Source organism: Diadema setosum, chromosome 10 (assembly GCF_964275005.1).
Source record: "Diadema setosum chromosome 10, eeDiaSeto1, whole genome shotgun sequence".
NCBI classification, from domain to species: Eukaryota; Metazoa; Echinodermata; class Echinoidea; order Diadematoida; family Diadematidae; genus Diadema; species Diadema setosum.
Genome location: NC_092694.1, coordinates 14,275,666 through 14,299,713, shown reverse-complemented (window position 1 = coordinate 14,299,713; position 24,048 = coordinate 14,275,666). Strand labels below are relative to the sequence as shown.

Genomic DNA, 24,048 nt, shown 5'->3' with positions numbered 1-24,048 from the left:
GCAAATCATGACACTTTATATCATAAATTAAAAGTTTGGATGAAGTTGCATGGGCCATTTATTTATGCAGGCTTTTCCTGGCTGCTAGAAGAAATGTACCGGCTGTAACCATAGAAATGAGACAAAAGCAAAACAAAACCGAAACAACTAAACGCGTAAGCAAAAGGAACAACAATGCCTTTGTAATGTTATAATATGGTCGTTTAAGTCGAGCCTGTTCATTCAAGACAAGCAGAACAGTTTCACTGCCTATGTGGAATTGCACTCCAGCGAAGATAGTAGTGATGAATATTCAGACCGATCTCTCTCTGTATCTTCCTGCAGAATCGCTCATCCGCCTTCTCATCATCGCCGGCGCCACGGCGGGCTCGTGTCTCGTCCTGCTCATCCTCGTGTTCGTCCTCGTCTTCTGCTGCCACAAGAGGCGGCAGAAACGGAGGAACGCCCGCTACTACGAATTCAAGAAGAAGTGAGTATAACTTGGGACGATTGTAATAATCATGATTTCGAGAATGATCATTTATGAGGACAGCCATGATGAAGAAATGATACCGAGAGCCGTATCAAGGCAATTTTCCCCCGAGGGCAATTACCCCCGGTGAAATACTGGTTAGTGATAAGGTTAGAGTAAAGATTAGGTTTAGGGTTAGGTTTAGGATTAGGGTTAGGGTCAGGGGAAGGATTCGGACCCGACCATTCATGAGGACAGCCATGAAAAAGAATGATACCGAGAGCAGTTGTGATATCAGTTGTAATGAGTGATGATAATAACACTCATGACTGACAATAAATGTAAGCAATAATTCTATCATCATCATCATCATCATCATCATCATCATCATCATCATCATCATCATCATCATCCTCATTTACATCCTCATCCTCATCCTCACCCTCATCCTCATCGTCATCCTCATCCTCATCCTCATCCACATCCTCATCCTCATCCCCATCCTCATCTTCATCCTCAACATCATTCTCATCAGCGTCATCATGATCTTCATCTTCATCATGACTTTGTATGAATCCTTTCGCATATACCAATAACATTGATATTTCATTCACTTTTATAAATCTATGTCAGCGTTAAGCTTTATTGTGATATGACTTGTCCGCCTTGGACTACTTTACATAACCAGAACAGTGTCCGAATTTCAGAGCTTGGGTATTTTTTGAAGTTCGTCATGACTGCCAGCAACCAGGGATAGCCTGGTGGTATAGTGTCGCTGCCCGCAAAGGAACTTGCACTGAGCAATGTTGTGTGTAATCATAACGTCCCCTCTAGCATGAGGCAAAATACTCTGTCCTTCGGATAGAACATAAAGTGGAGGTCCCGTGTGTGAGAGTCACAACTCATGCACGTAAAAGATCCCGCTTCATTCATTCATCGCAAAGAGCAGGGTGTTTACCCGGGGAGGTGGTCCCACCTCACATCCAACTAGACCCCATGGAAGACCAGCTTATTACAGCAGAGCTTAATATGGGCTATCCAGCCATCTTCTCAGATGGAAATGAACAAACAAACAAACAATAGACGACGCATTCGATTCCCGCTGGTTCCTTTTTCCGACATGTTTGTTAAAAATTGTGGATTAGCAGTTGCTATCTTACACATTTCATTTGTACAGAGGGCAGATAAATTGAAGAAAACGCATACCACAGATTCAGCTTTCACTGTGTCACATAGTTCGACATACAATTTGTAGGAACAAGTAACTGACAGAATGAGATCAAATGAACACAGTGATGATAACCGACATAGTAAAGATTGGAAATGAAACTTTTATCGTTGTTTTTTTCGCATTGCTGAAATCGAAGATCGACCTATACAGCAATGTGTAAAGGGAGTTCCCACCAATAATGACCTCAATGTCCTCCATTATTTCGTATATACACTGTACTTTGAACTTGGATTGAGCGTGACATCGGAAATTTCATACGTGTCGACTCCTATAAGTAAGGTTTCATTGCACTCACATAACAATCGGAGATGTTCGCTTTATTTCCTTTCACCTTCATTGAGCTGTTTTTAGAAACAGAAACCCGTGGGATGGTTTCTTGTTTCCAGTGTACTATCTGTCAATATGTCAACATCCATATCGTTAATGTTTGGGAAAACCACATTCCGACAAAAGGCATTTAAGTTCTTTTCGTTCGAAATTCCCCTCGTTACTTCCCATGATTCAGTCAAGTTGTGATAGATACTCAAAAGAAGAAAAGAAAAAAAAAACAAACAAACAAACGTATGATGACGCATCATCCATTTACTTCGATATCGACCACTGACGTTTAAATAAACGACTGCTCGACCGCATTCACTGTGGCGTTTTGCGTATTATTCGTGAAGTCGATCGTCATGAGTTCATAGGGAGCTTTAGATTTGCGACGGGGAAGTGTAAGACGACGAGTGTATTGGCCGTTCTTCTCTCTCCCTGCTAACGTCGTATGGAAAAGTTGCCTTAGATTGCGCGAGGACGCAATCTATGAAAAGTAAAATGGCGCCCTCATTATGATAGGTGCATCAAAAAGCTCTAGCGGACGAAAAAATTGCCCAAACCGACCGTGCAGACGACGCGAGATCGATTTCTATAAGCAAATTTGAGCATGCGCAGAACAGCTTTGTTTTTTTCCTCTGAACATCCGCGTCGCGAAAATCTAGAGCTCCCTATTACCAACCATCAATAACAACAAGGCAATGTAGTAGGAGCATGCAGTCCACAGTTTGTAAGATTTTGCTAATTCAGGTCATGATCTTCTTCCCACCAGGAACTACAATTCCAAGTATGAACGTGTGGAGCAGAAGAACTCTCTGGCACGAAAGGGACAACCAGAAAACACGCCCATCGGCGGCGGCTGGGTCTTCGGCGGCAACGACTACCACGTCGACTTCGATGACGGCTCCACGCAGAATGTCGCGCTGCGCTCGATCTCGCCAATCCCCGTGGCCACGCCCCTCCTCAAAGTCGACACTGTCGACGACCCGAACGGTGTGCCGGACTCGGGGCACGGCGGGTCGATCCCGCCCGATGACTCCGCCATCGGAGTCTCTCCCAGCCTCGATGACGACATCGAGATGGAGGTGAACCCTCTCTACATCCCATTTGGCGGAACATTGTCGACTGGGACCGGCAGTGAAGCGCGCGACCACAGCTACATCGGCGGTGATTCGGACACGATAAGCGAAGGGAATGAGCCGGTCGTCGCATACCCAATCCGGGATGTTCAATTTAACTCATTCGGTGCTGGAAGCAGGGTGACTGGTGAAGAATCTGTGGAACTTTGATCACCGGAAATGGCTCTGAAATCCACAGAGGGAAAACGGACCTCGTTTTTGCTACGCTTTACATAGATTTATTAATATCGGCTTTCAAGCTTTCGCACCGAACAGGGACATTACGAAGATGTTACAGTGGATATTGCCGTCTTATGTTTTTTGTGACATGTGGACAATTTTGCACAATGTTGAGGTTTGTCGGAGTCGATGTTGTAGGAATCGCTCGAATCATTTTGTTGAAAATGTTGCCAATGTTGATTTTAAGTTATCAGTTATAAACAGTCACGTAATAGCGCCAGCATAAAATGTATTGATGTCTTATTAGAATGAGGATGCTCGTTGATGTAGGTTGAGATGTAGACCTCGTATCTGCGTGTGATAATAGTTGAAAAGCAATATCGCAGGAAAACACAACAGGAGCAAGTTCAACCAGTCATGACTTGAGGTGAATCCTTTTCAAGGATTATGATCGTTATTTGATCATTGGATTATCTATTTTGTAGTATTTCAGATGGACCATAAGATCTGGACCATATTTCGTAAAAAGTTGCTATGATGGCAACTCATGTTGGAATGACAATTGTCATGACAACGACAAGAATTCAGCTTCCTGATTGGTTGTTGCTACGGGAAATTGCTATTCCAGCAAGAGCTGCTATCCTAACACGTTTTATGAAATGGGGCCCTGGACGCCAGCTTTCGCCCCCAAGCTAATAGAGCGGGGAAGGAGCGTGCAATGGGTATCAGGCAGCAGATCTGTAGGTCCCTTGCTGTGAAAGCCAAAAGGAGTATACATGAAGTCAGTCTAAAGCTTGCCTTTTTAACTTTTAATTTCTGTGCCAACGACTTTGGACAATGTGTACAACGCTATAGAGTTTTCTGCGCCAGTGGGCACTCAAAAACACACAAAGGGTGAATTACTCTGTAAGAAACAGTATTGATATTACGATTAGGCGGAATGCTCGCCCGCTGAAACGTCTTTATCAATAATATTTCTTTTATTGTGAAGAAGGACTTGCTCTGACGCACCATCTCTCTGTGCTATCTCATTCGTTAGCTATGAATTTTCTGTGAAAAACGCATCACAGAATAAACGAAACTGATTAATGATGAAATCCTATATTGTTTGGACGGAGAGTTGACCTCTTTGAAATTCATCTGTATGGATTCATAGGTACATATTCTAGTGTACTTTATAGATAGTACCATTAAGATATTCTTTCAGTCTTGGAAGCATCATGGTTTATATCGCACTTTGTGTATACATTTTTGCGAGGAGCTTTCTGTGTTCTGTAAAATGTCGCTGTGTGCACCAAGGTATCAGTGTTCTGTGAAGAATCAGGTCATAAGTGATGCATTATGAGTTTCAATGTTCACCTTGATTCATATGCAGCACACTCAACAATGAGTTTACTTTATTTGTTTTGTCGCATTTTTGTGTTATATTTTGTTTGATTTTTAAGCCCGTTTTACACAATTCTTGCTTCGGAACCGTCAGCATAAAATCTAAGAATATTGGTATTTCACAGCTGATGGTGACGTATCGTGTTTTCAGAGGTGACTGAAGACAGTTACACTCAGCAACGTATAATATAACACATGACATTCGGCAAATGGTATTCGCATTTACATTCTCACTATGATTATCAAGAGGAGAATGAGTTAAATGTGAATTGTGAATCATGAATGGCAAGAAATATGGACTAAGTTTACGTATATGGATCAGCGATGAAGCTGTACACAGTTCGTTACGGGGATTCCCGAATATATCCGAGTCGGGCCAGCTTTCCCCTTACAAGGTATCCCTGTGTTGCCAGGTCTTTCAATTTGCACAACGAAAGAAACTGTGGACAAGGATGTCATCGAGTCCTCATTAACTTGTTCTTTACAGAAGAACAAATTGGTGATATCCGTTATTCCAAAGATTTGTTATCCCGAAACACACATTTCTGTATACTAGATACTAGATGGTTGTTAATCCGAAACTGAAATATTCGTTATTCCGAGGGTTCGCTATTCTGAATGTTCGTTACTCCGAAGATTCGTTATTCCGGAAATTAAAAAAAAAGTAGGACGAGAAGCAGCAGAAAAAGAAGAAGAAGAAGGAAAAGAAGAAGAAGAAGAAGAAGAAGAAGAAGAAGAAGAAGAAGAAGAAGAAGAAGAAGAAGAAGAAGAAGAAGAAGAAGAAGAAACGTGCCTACGTAACGAACGTTCGGAATAACGAACCTTGTTTCGTTTTCCGATTAACGGTCCTTTGGAATAACGAACTTTTTTTTTCATTTTCGGAATGACGAACCTTCGGAATAATGAACTCCAATAAAACAAAAGAAGAGGGGTATCCTGATACATGAACTCTTGTTATAACAAACTTTTAATATATGACCAGTGAAATCACTGGGATACGATGCGATTTTTTTTTCATCAGGATATGAAACAGAGTAATATGCAAACAAACCTTGTACTTTGGGGCTAGATACTTTCTTAAAACGAATTTGTTATGTCAGTATTCTTCGAGGCAAGCATCATCACTGAATTATCAACGATGAAATTACTTTCAGAATAACATAAGATATAGGCCTAGTGAGAGATAGTAACTTTGCCCAGCTTTTTCAGTCATTACGATTTCATTGTAACGTACTGGAAAGGAGAAAAAAAAAAGCATCAACAAAATCAAACAACGCAGGACATTCAATCATTTTAACCCGTTCCCCGAGATACAGTAGTATAAAATGCTCATAGAGTTTTCACACAACCCGCCCCGTTTCCGTAGTAGTGGATGGCTCAGCCGCTGCTTGGCCCACCCATCACAGTGTAGACAAAGTAAAAAAAATGATGTGAAGTGAATAGGTCGGGTCTTTTGTGAATGATGTTATCTCATTTGATAGTTGCTGTTTTGAATTAGCTTAGGTCGCGTTTAATGTTCTAAGGATGCACACTACGTCACACAGTGTATGCGCTTATCATCCCTTGGCTGAGACGGTTAACACCAATTTACGGTGTTAACACTACGGAACTCACAGCACGCGTCAGTCTTCAAAATGTGCACCAACGAGAACACTCATGACCAGTGTAACACACACTGATAACACTACATGTGATACATGATAGGCCTATAGTCACGTCGTCCAGTGTCAATTTTCATACACAGCGTAACACGGAGTAATTCTGTTTGGCTGTGTTGATCCACTTGACACGAAAAAAATCCTGTAATACAACATACATGGATCCTGTGAGATAGTCTGGATGTAAATCGAGAATGAAATGCGAGAAACTAGGCTAAGGGCGCTCGAAGTTGTTTGTACGTGTAAATATTGTATAATCTTTTATCTTTATTATTGTAATTTTCATTTGCATCGCAATAAAATACGTGCCTTCAGTAACTGAGACGAAAACCATAATGATGAAGTTTTCTTATCCACAATAGATTGTGATGATATTATGACGAATGTATAGTAGGCTCAACCAAACAATAGACAAAAAGAGTCAAAGATCGAAAGTAATAAATGTAGTGTGAAAATAGAGAGAAAGAAATAAAGAGAGAGAGAGAGAGAGAGAAGGACTGGGAGACTCAGAGAGGGAGAGAGAGAGAAAGAGGAGGGGAGAGAGGGAGAGAGGTTTCAAGTATAAAGGGAGAGAGAGATAGAAAAACCCACTTTTTTCATGCATTAACATGTATTGTTACCGTAGCAAAGAGCAAAAATAAACCCCAGAGCAAGAAATCACAACTGGACTGTAAAGCTTTATCAAATCAAGTCGTACACCGTATGATCTTTTATTGCCGTTCACTCAAACATGTGCTAATATATCACATTTCTAGAATAATGATGAATAGCTATTCAATTAATGCTATTTTGACACCATGACAAAGGAATATTCATGCAATATTGCAGATTACGAAATAAAGCGAGTCGCTGTTTTTAGAATGCCTTTTTTTCTTTGCACTGAAGTGAGCATACACAGGCGCATTAGCAAAAATAAAAATGATAAAAACACGGTGAGTTAAAACGAATATGTATAAATCCAACGAATACATTCGTCATAATTTCACCTCAAAAAGTAAAATTTTGTAACAACTTCGTTCGGACCAATAGGAGTCTTGTGAGTATCTGACATCACGTCATTAATTTGCGTAATTATGCCATTTTGACATAACAAAACCGTATGTTCAATTTCAATTCTCACGTTCAATTTGTTTCATTTAGAGTACACTTTTTGACCATGCAGGCACTTATAGAGCTTATTTATTGCATGGTGGTATTTACCCGTACAATAGATATCAAAGCATTCTAAAATGCTTTGCTTCTTTCTATGTTCGGTGAGTTGTTCAAATTGCAAAGTATAAAATAATGTTATATTCTCTTTAAAAAGAAATACTGTAGAAATACTGTAAATGAGGAATCAAATATGATTATTGTAACAACACACAATGACCAAAAGAAGCGCAAGGAATATCAAGGCATTGCTAAGGAATAAAGCAGTCGAAAAGTACTCGTTATAGTGCAGCCTATTTTTATTTGTGACATTTACCAGTAAGTCATGCTGTGTAATTCCAATCAGATTTCATGACACGTGCATGACTCACATAAATCTTACATCTAAAAGGACCAAATACCCGTCTGTACCTTGTACTAGTATACGCCAAATACAATAGGCACATTCTTTCAAGCGATCATGGCCTTATGTCGTTATTATTCAAAGTATTTTTAATGAATATATAAAATATAATATATATCTTTCTCTATTTTTTCTCAATTAAAATTCTAAGATTCTCTGTAAGTATTGATGCATAAATGAATGATATACTAGCGCGTTCGTTATACAAAGTAACAAGACATTATACATGTAGTTTCCAACGTTAACCTGGAAGCCAATGCAATACTGGTGTATATTGTGTATATTGAGTTCATGTAGGGTACCGTGTCAGGGGCTCGACTAACCCTTAGAAACTGATGTCGAGCCACTAAACTTTCGAAAAGGTTACCTTCTGCATGGTGACAAGATAGGGCCGCTAAAATTCATAATGGATTATTATGTTTCCTTTTATTTCGGACCACTAAATTTATTATTCGGGCCATAAAAGAATAACAGATTTTACTATTCAAGTGCCCCGAAATGGCTACCAGAGGGGAAAAAGTTAGTCTGGAGCCCTGTCTTTTGGTGCAGCTCTATGCTGGATTTTATGACTTGGTCCACCGAATCCCACGGTTATAATGGCCAACGAAAAGTAATATAACACCCATTCACAGAATAGGCGGAGTAAAAAAAAGAAGAAGAAACAGAATGAACGCAAAAATGCATGCGAATCGCTTATGAAGTGAATAAGAGACATGGATAGTGATATGTATAGTAATATAGAGCATTCTTTCTTATCAGAGGCAAATTGGAAGACTTATTAGAAAGACTTGTCCAATATCGTACAATGCCCGTACCATGGTTGCTTGCATAATACATGTATTCACTCGTAGAATCAGGATATGCGTCACGTCCAATATTGTAAACATGACCTCACCAAAGACATTTGAAGAAAATATGATAAACGCAGGATAAGAAGTATGCCAGTTTCAGTTTTGATATTCACGTCAATTTCGAAGCTGCGAAAAGAACAAAAAATCTAGCATAGAACGTGATTTTCCTTAACGAAAAGAAGAAGAAGAAAGATAGAAACAAGAAAATTTACCATAATGCATGATGATGTGATACAGATATTTACTGACATGGCATACCAGTAGTCTGCACAAAAATTCGACATTTACTACGAGAAACACAGTTTGTCAAGTTTCCCGATACAATCACATTCACAACTTCTTGCACATATAACGATGGCATTCTTTATGGCAATGAAGTATATTCTTGCATGGATGATAATAAGAATCTGATTGAAAACCGCCAAACTTTGTGATATCACCAGACTTTTGGAGGATCATTTTGAGAGATGACGAATGTAACTCTTGGCAATTAAGTTCGGCATACATAAGATTTGCATTAAGAGAAATCATCACCGCTGCCAACACGTTACTACGATCAAGAGAAGCGGATAGGAGGTACATTATATAGTAGATAGACAGACAGACAGACAGACGAACAGAAGAATAAAATGATAGATTGTAGACGGACAGATAGATAGATAGATAGATAGATGGATTGATTGTAGATAGATAGATGGATAGATGGATAGATAGATAGATAGATAGATAGATAGATAGATAGATAGATAGATGGATGGATAGATGGATTGATTGTAGATAGATAGAATAGATAGATAGATAGATAGATAGATAGATAGATAGATAGATAGATATAGATAGACAGACAGAGAAAGAGACAGAGCTAGTCAGACGGACCGAAAGAGCGAAAAAAATTGATATGTCCTAGCTACAAACGGTTTTTCCATTCTCGTGATCGTTTTTTTTTTCTTTTTCGATCACACTTGGATGTCTCTTCCCAAACGGTCGACTTCCTCGATGACCTTAGCGATGCTGTCGTTGGTCATCCTAGCGTTGCCGACGCCCACCTTGAAGAAGTTGACCTTGGTACCGTTCGGCTGGTACGTAATGAGCATGGACCCTTCTATTGTCATGGCCTCCTTGATCGCTGGAGCCACCTGCAAATTGGCAACACGCGACGACAGACACTCGCATCAAAGTCTTGTAGAGAATTAATGAAGGTCTAATGCAGGCCCCCTATACTATACTATACTATATTAAAGCTTTGTTTTAATCTTCAGCTGTGTTGGTTAAAGAAAAAAAAAGTAAAATAACATCTTCATGCGGCTAAACTTGATGATTTTAGAACATTATGGACATATCTTGACACTTCACTAAAATTGTTTGATGCTCAAGGGTGATATAAACTTGGCATCATTATTGTTATTACAAATCCTTTAAGCCGATATTATGATGTTGTGGTAAGTCTACACGATAAACAATGATAAAAGCAACTGGGTGAAAGTTAGGCAGACAGAATGAATTATATTGTATGAGAGAACATACTTTCGAATCGCTTCCTACTTATTCCTACTTATAAGTGAAAATGTTCATTACTAGGCTATACCCCTTTCATAAACTCAATAATGCGGATAATATCCGCAACATTTGGTCGTAAAATCGGAGCGGGTAAAGAATAATGCGCATTATTTCGACCCTTCTATTATCCGCATAATAGCAGCATCGGGACCAGATTTTGAGTTTATGAACGCAAACCCAAATAATGCGGATAATTGCCGGGGTGCGGTCAAACATCACCTGTCTTTCCCGCAGGAGGGACGTGTGCAGTCACCATGACGATTATCCGCCTTTTTCAGGACGGACGCTCGTAAAAATAATGCGGATTATTTTCAGAGTTTGTGAACGCATTTTTTATTGAATTGTCAGCATTATTCTTATGCGGATAATAGGAGGATGAGTTTATGAAAGGGGTATAAGTTACCATGGTAACCGACCTTGTGCAATCTTTGCCAATACTCGGGTGTCCTTTCTTGACCTCGTAGACACTTCGGAATGTACCAGAAGCAGATGTTTGTGCACTCCGGCTAAGGGTCGAACACAAGATATTCTCTGTCAACTTAAACAACAACAATTGGCTAAAACAGGTATATGTGAGGGTGCCAACGTGCGTGTGTGTGGGTGAGCATAATGGTTTATGTTAAAGGAGACTTCCGGATGATTTTCAATTTTTTACATTTGAACATATATAAATTAGTTATACTGGGTACAGAGTTTGAGGATTTATAACGATTGGGATGAAAAATAAGAATGTTTTCGAAGTTTATAACAAATTGCAATGAACAAGGATGATGACATGGCAGCCTCACCATAAGAATGCATGAGATGTGGCTCAAGGAAGCAGCACAAAAGAAGAAGGCATGCATAGATTACACACAGGTGAGCTTGCAAGCATGCGGTATTGTAATGGAATGACACTGCTACATTTCTGAGATATGTGAGGCTCCTATGTCATCATCTTTGTTCAGTGTAAACCTGTTTAAGGTTTTTGAAAGTACTGTTTCTCTGCCCAAGAACCACAATAAATTCTACAAATCTATACATGAAGCTGTTGATTTATGTACTACATGATGTGAAATTATGAAAATCGTCCGGAATGCCCCTTTAAAGTTCTTTCCTGTCACTTGACTATTTCAAATTATAAAGAATGTTTGTGCTCCATAAAAAGCACGTTTTGTATTGTGCCTCGAAGCAGTGCAACGCAGATAACGAAACAATTACTGAGCAAATACCCAGGTGCCAAGCCGTAAGGGGAGTGTCACTCGTGTGCAGTGCACCGGTCTAATGCGAATATCCAGGTGATCGCTGCACTGCCATGAGGTGCGATCAGAGCATGATACACGTCTGAAAAGGATCATAGGGCACGCTTAAAGTCGAGAAGAATTCTGAAAGTCATGGAGAGACACATTGGTCATAAGAATCTTTCTGGAGCATAGTTGAATTTCAAAGCTTACAAGAACCTGCAGGACGGGGTTTGATCACTTACACTCATGCCCGAACTCTTTGACGTGCATTATTTGTTTTATGAAATCGCAACGCAGAATTTCGTCATCATGTCACTGATATACTCAATACTGTCCGTAATCAGGATTCCCACAAAGCCGCGTCAGAACAGCTCCCCCACCTCCATAACCCACAGGGTGTTTCTGTATTATATACTTGCGTCTACGGTCGAAAGTCAAAACAGACAGACAAAATAGATATACAAGTAACTGGTAAAATGTGCTGCCCCGTCTTGATAACATTTTCGTTTGTTCCACGCTTACCTCCTGCACTAGTTCGAAGCCCTCTGTTTCTCGGACCAGTTTTGCTAAATGTCTGTAGTGAAAAGAGAGATTAGATGAGAATAATTATGACAGTAGAATGTTGCAGTTCTCGCGGAATATGAAAGTGATAATAGCTACATCTCATCATTCATCCACCAATAAAAGGTCACACTGACTTGTCAATACGGAATACGGAATAACGGAACTTTCATTTATGGAAGTTATTTCTACTGCCCTCCACCTGCTGTAAAAGTGATACCATCCCTCAACTCCCCCCTCCCCCCCCCCCACACACACAAACACACGATGAAACAAACATTTACGTACCATTAATTGATTTTGGTTCATAGCATCAGGCAAGAGGACGGCTCCTTGCTTTTCTGCTTTCAAGAATCTGACGTCTGCTACCACAAGAATAGGTGCCTACACTCAATGTAACCAAGTACTGTGATGTACAATTATCATTAGCAACCAGTTCTAGGGACAGACATTCCAAAGAAAAAATGGTCAGTATTTGATATTTCTCTTTATTAAGTCTTCGAGATCTCATACAAGAACTACCGCGACATTACATCACTGGTTACTTGACTACACTAGCCTATACGAACGAACATGCGCACACGGACACAGGTCACCGGTGCACACGGTTACACTACACTTCTTTGCAAAACATGCACTGGGGTACCGTTTCATAAAAGTTGTCAGCCCTGACAAGTTGTCAGTCTCGGACAATTTCTGTAATATACTTGGTTTTGATTGGCTGAAAAAACTCTGGTCACTGACTGCTACTATTGTGGTTGCCAGAGACTGACAACTTGTCAGGGCTGACAACTTTCATGAAACGGTGCCCTGGACTTCAGCGCTGGGCCACACAACCACACATCTTGGCAAGGGGAACCAACCAACCTAGACACGGCGAACTTCTGGTCGATCTCCGCCTCGAATCCGAGGTTTCCCTTTGCCCTCCACATGAGCCACAGCTTGAAGACATCCACCTTACGACCGCACTGCAGCGTCTTGTCGCCCGTGTCGTACGACATGTCGTAAAACTTGTCCTGCTGGAAGAGGTACTGCGCATGCGCGCTCATGCACTCCTTCATCAGGGTTTCCTACAAAGGTAATGAATAGTTCAAGTTCAAAGGTTGAAGTTGCGTTTACTTCAGCTAGTTTGCCAATTCGATGTTCCTTGAAAGTGCACTTTCTCGTCATCCCATGCAGCAGATCTCCCCCACCACTTAAAATGCTCATTAAAAGAATTTTGTATTAGGACATACAAAGAATTCGTTCCATAACATTCCACAACATTTCAAAACAGATGGAAAAATCATCACACAAAAAATCCTAGCATCGTTACATTTACGAAACTTAAATATCCATTTCACGATATATCATGTTCCCTTCCTTTCCTAGGTTTTTCTTTAATTTCTGCAAAGATATGATCTGATGAAGAGGTTTTTAACTCTAGAACTTTAAAGGTGAGTTTTCAAACTCACATTGCCGTTGACGAGGAAGGATGAACACTGAAAGGGCACCCCCATCATTTTGTGCAGACACCATGTGACCGAGTTTACGCGGTGGATCCCATGGAGCAGGTGGCGGTGGGTGCGGGACACGAGCGCGCTGCCACCCCAAGCCGCGTCCACGTGCAGCCAGATGCCGTGTCGGCTACAGATGTCCGCCATTGAGTCGATGGGATCGTAGCTTCCTAGGACCGTCGTGCCAGCCGTGGCGGCTACCAACAACGGGATTTCCCCCTGAAAGTGTGATGTCAGACATGGTACATCAATAAAATCGGTAAGATTTGTCAATCAGATGCAATGAAAATAACTCAACGCAAGGATTGCATCAATTTGAAATACCCGCTGTATAGATCGAAAAAGATCTGGCTGTCGGGCTGAAGCTCGGTGGTCTAGTGGATAAGACAGCTGTCTCGTGAACAAAAGGTCGTAGGGTCGAATCATGCACTGGTATGTATGCCCATTATTTCTTTTGTCATGGATACTACTAAAACAGTGATCACTCCAATTCTTATACGTTAATGCAGGGCAATATGTTAGTCAGTTGCAATAAACAAACAACTCGACGCAAGTATGTCATCAGTTTGAATAATCGGTAGCTTGAAATCAAAGCCCATTACAATGTATATGTATTAAATAATATTGGTATGTTATAAATCCTAACAGCATGGGTTTGAGGCTTATATGAACATGAATGCTAATTCCACTCCCTTCCCCCTTCCATTCCCTCACTCCCCAGCACAAAAGGAAAAAGTACACAAAGCGTAAGAAAACGTATGACTGCTTAGTGAAAATGAGCTGATTGTCGTCTTCAAAGACAATTTATTCGTTAAAGTGTAGAGGCCCAATTTGAAGTGTTCTCAAGGATTTGTCAAGTCAAACATCCCCTATACAAACTCCCCATTCCACCCACTCCACCTGTTCATGTGTCTTACCTGTTCTTTCGCTGACACGATCGCTTTCTCCAGCTCCTCCGGAATCATTTTACCTCTGCAAAAAATATTAAATACATGGAGGAGAAAATATAACGACACAGAATTGAGAATATATGAATGGACATGAATGATGAATATAAGTTGCCTGAATGAATGAATGAATGAATGGATCATTGGTTAATTGATTGATTGATTGATTGATTGATTGATTGATTGATTGATTGATTGACTGATTGATAACTTGGTAACTTGATCAACTATGCGAGTGAATAACTGCATGAAAGAGTGAATGAATAAATGAACCGTTACTGACCATGGAATGATCTAAATTTGCAGCTGACAGTGGCTGAGGAACTGAATTTGTAGTCAAAACTTGGGAATATACTGTTTACTTATTGCTTGAATACATTGACAAACACAATTTTATTTACATATTTTTAGTGACTCGTATTGATTTTTCATATCCATTTTCTGAAAGTACGGCGTGTTTGTACTTGTGATGTTTTGTTTTTTTCTTTTCTTTTTTCTTCCACGAAAGTGGGACAATATGTGATTTTCTACTGAAATAATATGCTTTTAAATGGGGACATCACTTTCACATTGTAACTCCAGCATATCGTATATGCACGAGTAATCGGTGCAAAACATGACCATCCTATAATCAGCAGCATTTTCATATTCAATTTACTATCAATTTTTTTTTTTTTTGACTAAACGTGCGTAATAATTGATATATCACAGGTATCCTTAATAAATTCTTCAGAGCACGTATAAATCAATTATTATTTCTAAAATATTTGTAACATGTAATTTACATTGTATGTACAATTCTGCCTTCGGTCAGGGAAACTTGATGATTAATGAACTGAATTGAATTGAATAATGGATTTGGGCCAAAGAGACGCATTTGATTTTGTGACCAACACCAGTTACCTCTCGTCGGTTTTCACGATGACCACATTCTCTGTGCCAATGCCCATAAATGCGGCGCCTTTCTGGAAAGAGTAGTGGCCCTAGGAATGTAGAAGGTACAATAAGAGGGATAGAAAAGATGGCAATACTTAGACATACTCTCAGCAATATGATGTAATATGATAAAGAAACTTTCGCGCGTATTTAAGAACATGCATCACTTGGTCAAATCTGGCTTAGGAATCCATAACACATCGCAGTAATACACAAAGAGATGAAACAGCACAAGCGCTTCAATGGACAAAAATGTTTTGAAAAAAAAAATGTTAACGCAAAATCGAATTCCATGGAACGAATGGATAAACAATTTCAGAAAAAAAAAATGTTTGATTTAGAGCAGCAATCGTATATATAAGAATCACACAGCTGTCCGACCGAGACGTTATATTAAGTAGGCCTACATGCCCCCACACCCTCCCCCCCCCCAAAAAAGAATAATTATGGTAAAGCATAAAAACAAAACATTGTATTGTTCATCTTTGTCTGCCTTACAAAATTGATGACAATGCATGGGCGATATCTCTGCATAGCACATCCTTACGTTGTCTGATATAGTCTTGATAGTGGAAGACAATTACAGCCCGGCGAAAAAAAAACAACAACCTACCAAACTGATTTCGTGATTTTGCTATGATTGCAAAACTCGAAAATAGATGTATATATTTCATCTGGTGAAAAACCATTTTAAATTTATGAAATTCAAATCCATCTAATTTATGCAGCATGTTACCATAACACCATTTTTTTTCTTGCATGTTTTTGTAAAAAAAAAAAAAATGGAGCAAAATACTATTTAACATTATGACATAATTGGAAGGCATAGAGTCTGGAGACTAAAAATTTCACAATCAGGAGATCAAAATTATGTTAAACTAACATACTTTTTGATCAAGAAGTCACAGAAGTCAGTACACACATACATATTTCTATATTATGATAAAGTGCAAAAGCATTACTGAGCATAGAATAACAAATGTTATACGCCATCCCAGGGTACAATATCATACCTGGTCAGATACAAATATTTTGAGCGGCGCCGAGTGATAGTTCCCCTTGGCACGAAAGTTCGGGTCCAGTTTATGCCTCGCTAGGTTTACAGCAAACATATTGGCAAGGGATCCACCTGTGAAGGAGATCAGAGGTGATTTGAAATTGGCACAGACTTGAGCTATGCGGGCAAACTAGTGTCCCACACTGTTCCATTACTCGCGTCATCACCGAACAGCGGTTGTTGATAACTGGTTATAGTATTTCTCCAGTCCTTTTATTAGTGAGTTTTAGATTTTAGTGACTGGGACGTTCAGAGGGGGAAAGAATTGCGCTGGGCTAGGAAAAATCGTGTAATCAACAAAAGCGATTTTTTTTTTAATTTCTTTTTTTTTGGAGTTGGGGGGGGGGGTGTTTCCTTGTCCGCTCAATTCACGACGCAGAGAGCTTCTTGATGCACTGATCATAATGGGGCGCCATTTTATTTTTTATAGGTTGCGTCCTCGCGTTCTCAATCTAAAGCTAGAGCTATCGAGGGAGAGAGGAGAACATCCAACGCAGCAGCCGCAGTCGTCGTCTCAAACGTCCGCGTCGAAAATCCGGAAACCCTACTAGTCTCTGCGCCGCTGGCTGCAGACGCCCCCCCCCCCCCCCCACCCCAAAAAAAAAAAATACTAGCAAACAAACAAACAAAAGATTAAAACAGACAAACACATAGAAAGACGTATGTACAATAATATGGAAATGTTGACCGCACGCAAAATGCTATTTCTATAATTATGCCTTTCTGCGCTGAAATGTGAATGATCAATAGGTTATTGAATTGATTTAGATGCGTGAATAGAAAATTTGATGCGTTTTCAATATCAATACGAATGAAATTACTTTTTTTTCCTTCTACCTAGCGGCTTTCTCATATAGTAATGGATATAAGTGACCATAAATTGAATTTTACTATCTCGACTAGTCAACACAACTCTTTCAAATCCTGAACAGCAAACCTTTGCCACCTTAAAAAGAAAGAAAAAAAAAAGACCATAAAACAGTGCGGTACAAGCGTCCATCACTGATGCACTAGAGGTCTTGTGAGTTCTTCCTCATTTCGCCTTTGTCTATACTTTGTTTTTTTGAAATAAGAATAGTGTGATGAGAAATTGATATAAGCAGTAATTGACTTACCGGGACAGAATATGCCATCCCCGCTCTCAAAACCACATAGTCTTCGTAGCTTTCCCAATGTTTCACTCTCCATCAAAACAAATACAGGACCAACTTCAAAAGTATATCTAGAACACGGAAAATCACAAATAATAGGAAGCACATAGATGGAATGAGAATCATAGTATACTAAACCTCGCGAAATCTCATGAATAGATACTTCTGTTCCACCACTGTATTCTCTTCGACGAACATCGATTGTGAACATCTCAAAACTATACATTGCTTGTATTCGACCATGTTTTCGTCCAGTTAAAACCACGTTCAAAACGCTTATTACTATCATCAATTCCGAGAGAAGCGACGCACATCTGTACAATTAAAAAAACAAATAGCACAAAACAAAGTATGTGATAAAACATAAAGAAAACAACTGAATATATTGATGTAGTCTACTAAGACCAACATGGTGGCATATCGTACTGACTCTATGCCTTACATTATTATAAACCACCATTTCCGCTTCTGCTAGTGGTTGTCCTCATTCCTAACTCATACACAAAAACACATGAATGCTGTTTATAATTGATACATAATATATAATATACAATGTATAATGTATAATATATAATATATGATATATAATATATAATATATAATATATAATATATAATATATAATATATAATATATAATATATAATATATAATATATGATATATAATATAATGTTTTGCATCAAAAGAAATGGACATTATAGTTGAAACACTGTACTTGACCACTTCTGACACCCAACGAATACTCTTTTGATGAGATCAACGTTAGGATTGATAGAAACAGACATTATTCTTACTGGCTGGTATTTAAAACGTCAGTCATCCATGATGCGGCCAGTCCATATGGGTCTTGACCGTTGAAATTCGTATCGTAATACTGCGGGTGCGCTGTGCGAAGAAAAGTGGAAAATATTTATTACTATTCTTATCATCACTCTAACCATCATTATTGTTATCATTATGATATCATTCTTATCATTTATGATAATGATTATATCTTTATTATCAGCGTTACAATCAGTTATCATTGTTGTTTTCTTTTTGTTATCGATATTATTACTTTGACGCACTATTTGGTAAGATTATGGGTTCACATCGGCATTTGATATACTGCAATATGAGGATTGGCAATTGGCATTGGGGATGGCGGTGTGGATGGTGCTGGGATCGGGATATGAGATGGTGGATAGGGATGAGGTATAGTGAGGGTGGGGGATGGGAATGGGAGATGAGATGTGTGGGGAAGGGGGAATGTTAATGGGGGATGTTAGAGGGGGTGGTGGATGGGGGATGTTGACGGGGATGTTACAGGGGGTGGTGGATGGGGGATGTTGATGGGGGATGTTAGAGGGGGTGGTAGATGGGGGGTGTTGAAGGGGGATGTTAGGGGGGTGGTGGATGGGGGATGTTGACGGGGGATGTTAGAGGGGGTGGTGGATGGGGGATGTTGAAGGGGGATGTTGATGGGGGTATTAGAGGGGGTGGAGGATGGGGTTTGTTGATGGAGATAAAGGATGAGGGTTGGGGATGGGGAATACTGCATTGTGGTGGATGGTTGATTGGGACAGGATTGTTCTGGGGATGTGTATTGTGGAGAGAGGGTGGAGATGGATGATGGGGATGCCGGATAAGCTGATGAAATTGGAGGGATTTAGGTGGAAAAAGGGGGTGGGATAAAGAATTGGGAATTGGGGATGGGGATGGAGGACGGGAGCTTGCCTGTCTTCACGCTGTAGTTGAAAGTCTCCTGACAAAGGTCGAGAAGTCTCTGCGATGTTTCCGGCTCGTCGCGGATTTTAAAGTCGAAGGAAGCTTTCAGATCTTCTGGGTGCTTGAAGTCAACGACTGTCATGAGAATAATGACAAAAACGACACGATTACATATCTAAAGTAAAAAAAAAAAACAACAACAACTAAATTTGAATAACTGTTCTTAGATTATGACTCGAGAAGTAAAAAAAAAGAAAAAAAAAGGATGATTTGATGCCACTTGATTTATGAAGAGTTTCCACATTTTGATGGACAATAAATAAATGAAATAAAGTTACGGATTTTGATTACGGCAACAATTGCCAAACTATATTTAATTTACGGCCACACTCACCTTTACACTCGCCTGACAACGGTTTCCTGATGCCTTCTTCTAGTATCAACGCGAAGACCTTGGCCAGAAATTCCACTTCCTCGGATCTCTTCGAAGCCATCAAGGTACCTGAATATTCCACCGCGTGGTTCTCCATTGTGGTATTGAAACTCTGGTGTGATCTACATGCCGGCCAGACAATGAAAACCAATAGTGAATCTCTTTGACCGATGAACAAAGTCAGGTTGAAGTGCGATGGCCCAGATGCATCACACACACGCATAGGCACAAAATGCACATGACACACATGCACACTACGGGCACATATACAACTTCAAAGATTGACTATCACTAACAGAAATACAAATGCCTGACCACCTGTAACTTCCACGCGACCTCCTCTATACAATTAAAGTTTTAAAGTGATATTTTACGTTTTCTAGAGCTAAACACAAAGGACTGGGGTCAGAATCGAACAAATTGACGCAACTCCCGAAGATTTCGTTGATAACGCGGTTTGCACTGGCTGTTTAATACCTGCCGTGGACTGAATTTCGCCTCTCACGCATGGGTGAATCAAGGAAGAACAGACTAATATTTTTTAAAAACACACATCATAAACAGAGGGAGAGTGAGGGAGAGAGAGAGGAAAATTAAGAAAGGTTGGTATTCAAAGGGAGATTCTCCCACTCTGTGGGCTAGCTCTTTCAAACCGTTGAAAAAGAGCCCAACAGATCTCCTTTATTACTCTTTACCAGTTTACGACAGTACGATCAGAGTCTATAGATGAACCATTACAAATTTGTAGAGTATTATTGTGTCGTATATTACAAGATTATGCCGTCAAGGGGGGTGTGTGTGTGGGGGGGGGGGGGTGGCGAGTGTATCCCGTGGTGTACAGAAGCGTTTGTAGTGTAGAGTTTGTGACAGAAGTATACGGGTTGGAGTCCCTCTAACGCACCCCTGACAAGAGAGAAAGAAAGACTGATAGGCGAATATTCAAGCTCACCGATGAATCAAGTACGTCATCGACTTTGATGATCCAGGGAGGTGGCGATCGAGGAGAGAGACACACCTCCCTGCTTGATCCGATTTATACCAAACTCGAAACCTGTATTCAGCGCAGAGGAAAGCAAATCTGCAAATACGACAAACGTAATGCCTGGATTCACGTTCTATATATCTACGGTATAGTCAGTGCAATAAATTACCTTAACGAACGTTTGCGGATTACTGTGTGATATATACCACGGAGGTGAAATCAACCACTCTGGATGAACCGTGACTAGTCCCACACGTCACACCGCAACAGAGCCCGAGGAGCCCCTTGTCTCGCTCGCCGCTGGCGCTCAGATAGATATACGTTTAGCTGTCCGATGTCACAATCAGTACCCGGGAAAACAAACGAGTAACGTTGCGTGGCTGGAAGCGATCACGTAGTCGATTTTCCACATTCACATCACATTTTACCCGGCAGTTATGTTTGTCCACACGATGGTTCTGTACACCCGCAGAGCTACTGTACAATATACAGTACGTATTGAATAGTAAAGACGGTTCGTGATCACGGTAGCATAGACAAGAGTTCGGATCAAGCCTGTAAGGTTTATTCAGTGGTCACAATCAATAGTACCAGGGTATTCTGCGAGTGCCATATCGGCAGCTGTTTATTGCTTAGCCTAACTTCAAGGCTGTGAAAGGGCAGATCTACGGGCCCGTTGCATGTAAGCTGTTGTTAGGGACATACTACACCACAATAATATGAATGAAACGAGATTATATTACATTCTTATTTCAAGGAAATTGTCTCATTCAGTATTCTGTAAATTGACTGCACAGTGACCTCTATAATCGTACCCTTTAATGACCATCGTTGCTCACTCGTTGTACAACAATAATCATGTTAAACTGTATGCCACTAAATGATTCGGCACGTTAGCATCCTCGAATACATATTTGCATCTTCTATTTTTGTTAACCATCACCGTAGAAAAGGACAAGAATCCACCCGCCGCCCCCCCCCCCCCCACCTCCGACCTATGGGTTCAGCCGCTACAGCAAGGGAAGTCGAACAGGGAGCCTCCTGATCGATCTTATAGGCAGCCCCTCTGTAGCCAATGTAACTTTTTTTTATTAACCCTTTTGGTGCCAAGAACTTTCGATAGTTGTCAAAGGTTACGGAGTTTTCTGTGTCAATTGGCACTCAATGAAGACGCAGGGTTAAATGTCAATGAAATGCATTCATACTGACACTGTTAAAAAAAGAAAAATGAGGGTCCAATATTGTAAAGCTTTGCTTCTAATATTTAGGGACCCTCCATTTCCATCCCCATCCTTAGTTAACTTGTATGTATGCATATGTGTATAAAACAATTGTGTTTTCTTCATCTGTTACTCATTTTCATGTGTACTTTGTGAAATCACATTTTGCCATTATTCTGCACATACATTGTATATAATTTCTCTGTTTATTTGATGAAAATGAAAATAGATTTGAATATTTAATCTTGCATCTTGAAAAAGTCCGCTGCCCCCCCCCCCCCCACGGCCTCTACGTAGGAATGAGATCCATCAGAATGTGAGGTCTACTTACGATGATCGATGATACACAACGGGAAGGGTTCCTGCCTGTACTCCTCCAAGAGACGTACGGTGGACTAGAGCGTTCGTGACTCGACCTGCAGATCGGCTCGACAATCGAGGGACATCACAGACCGCGAGTCCAGCGGAGGGAAAACGTCTGGACACCGCTTGAAACAGCCGAGACCAGGAGGGCATTATGAAAATGTTGTACTTTCATACAGTCCGGTCCTCTGTAACGTGACGTATTATTTCCACTGTTCCCTGCCCTAAACTGAATAATGTAAACGAAGATATAAGGTATCCACTCATAAATCTTTTAGATACGTCCACCCATTGTAAATACCCTACGAGTTTGTCTACATAAAACACAATGAAGAATACGTATATTGTGCATACAACAAATTTGTCTAGTGTACTCGTCTCGCGAGCTCTTGCAACTGCCTCTTACGGTTCTATTCCGGTGCAGGTCAGCATGGCAAAAAACGCATTGTCTTGGTATTTGTTTTAGTTTATGGTAGTCGGACGGTGCAGTGGTGCACTGAGCATTCTTTCCTGTGAACATTGACCTTGGTACGATGATCAACTGTGGGCAAACTACATTAGCAGAAGGAATAAAGCATACACCGTCTACTGGGATAACATGGAAAATCGCTCCCCTTATTGGTTGTATCAGGACACTGATCGTGGTCACATGATGGCTTATGGTGGACTTATAAAAGGAGAAGTCCAGACGATTTCCTTAATTTCCCATCATGTTACATAAATCGACACTTGCCTCCATTATAGATTTGTGGAATTAATATTGTGGTCTTTGAGCAGAGAAACCCACTCCGGCAAATTACTCTGGACAATACTGATGACACATAGAAGGCTCGCACATTTCAAAAATGTAGCCATGTAATTCCTTTACAATGCCACTTGCTCAACAAATTCACCTGTGTAGAATTTATGCATGCTCTCTTCTTTTGTTCTGCTTCCTTGAGCCCCAACTCATGCATTCTTTATAGGTGAATATGCAGTGTCATCATTCTTGTTTATTGCGATTTAGATTGTGAAAACATTCTTATTCATCATCCAAATCAATACAAATTCTTGAACTCTGGACCCAGTTTAACCAATCTATAGTTGTTCAAATGTAAAAGTCTGAAAGTCATCCGGAATTCTCCCTTGAATGCATTATTTACCATTTGCAGATGAAACAAAGACCCAGATTTAAATAGTGCTTCAAAATAGTTCTAAAATGTGAGTTAGGGATACAAATAAACAATGTAAAAATTTGAATCAGTGTTTTGTGACACAATTGACCTAAACGTATGCATCAAACGTGATATCTCGAACATTGTTAAATCACTGTCCCTAATGGTAGGCCTAATACGTAAGGCTGCTTTCACATAAAAGTATACTATTCGGGTATTCGGGCTCGTTTTTCGAGGGCACGCGAATAGCTTGAATCGAACGATAGGATTTCCTCACACCGGTTCACATAAGAGGGCACTATTCGAAAGTACCGAATACCTGCGAAAAGTATAGCAAAGTGGGAATCGAACTTGTTCGATTTTCTTGCAGCGTATACCGTCTCTCGTTTATGAAATAATTACACTTTTGGTCTGGATTTGCCCGTTAGCAAATATAAGCATGTAGACCGACATTCTGATGCAGTTTAGAAATTGTTTATAAGATTCGCTGCGATGTAGGAGGAAGAAATCCTCACTACATGG

General features: G+C 40.2%; 2 protein-coding genes across 2 annotated transcripts in view; one reads left to right on the top strand and one right to left on the bottom strand.

Annotated features, from left to right (window-relative positions):
* Nucleotides 1–5,391, top strand: part of LOC140234096 (uncharacterized) — a 60,001-nt gene extending 54,610 nt beyond the window's left edge. The window contains exons 3-4 of the mRNA XM_072314177.1: nt 325–469; nt 2,767–5,391. Of these exons, the coding sequence (XP_072170278.1) occupies nt 325–469; nt 2,767–3,283 (662 nt within the window). The 3' untranslated portion in view covers nt 3,284–5,391. The remainder of the gene's footprint in view (nt 1–324; nt 470–2,766) is intronic.
* A 4,304-nt stretch (nt 5,392–9,695) lies between these two features.
* On the bottom strand, nt 9,696–20,776 carry LOC140233779 (cysteine sulfinic acid decarboxylase-like). The gene is made up of 13 exons (XM_072313872.1): nt 20,757–20,776; nt 19,769–19,929; nt 19,384–19,509; nt 18,462–18,552; nt 17,632–17,738; nt 16,473–16,588; nt 15,427–15,506; nt 14,494–14,548; nt 13,535–13,795; nt 12,948–13,150; nt 12,042–12,093; nt 10,713–10,802; nt 9,696–9,875 (listed from the first exon to the last, which is right to left on the bottom strand). Exons 1-13 carry the CDS (start codon nt 20,774–20,776, stop codon nt 9,696–9,698), a joined length of 1,542 nt encoding a protein of 513 aa, XP_072169973.1.
* Between the last annotated feature and the right edge of the window lie 3,272 nt (nt 20,777–24,048).

What these genes read in the sequence shown, in the direction of transcription:
- LOC140233779 (XM_072313872.1), bottom strand. Translation starts at nt 20,776, where the DNA reads ATGACGTACTTGATTCATCG. An exon ending in ATCGTGAAAACCGACGAGAG is followed by an intron (nt 14,549 to 15,426) that starts GTAACTGGTGTT and finishes TATTTTTTGCAG; the next exon opens with AGGTAAAATGATTCCGGAGG. An exon ending in ATTGGCAAAGATTGCACAAG is followed by an intron (nt 9,876 to 10,712) that starts GTCGGTTACCAT and finishes GCCAATTTGCAG; the next exon opens with GTGGCTCCAGCGATCAAGGA.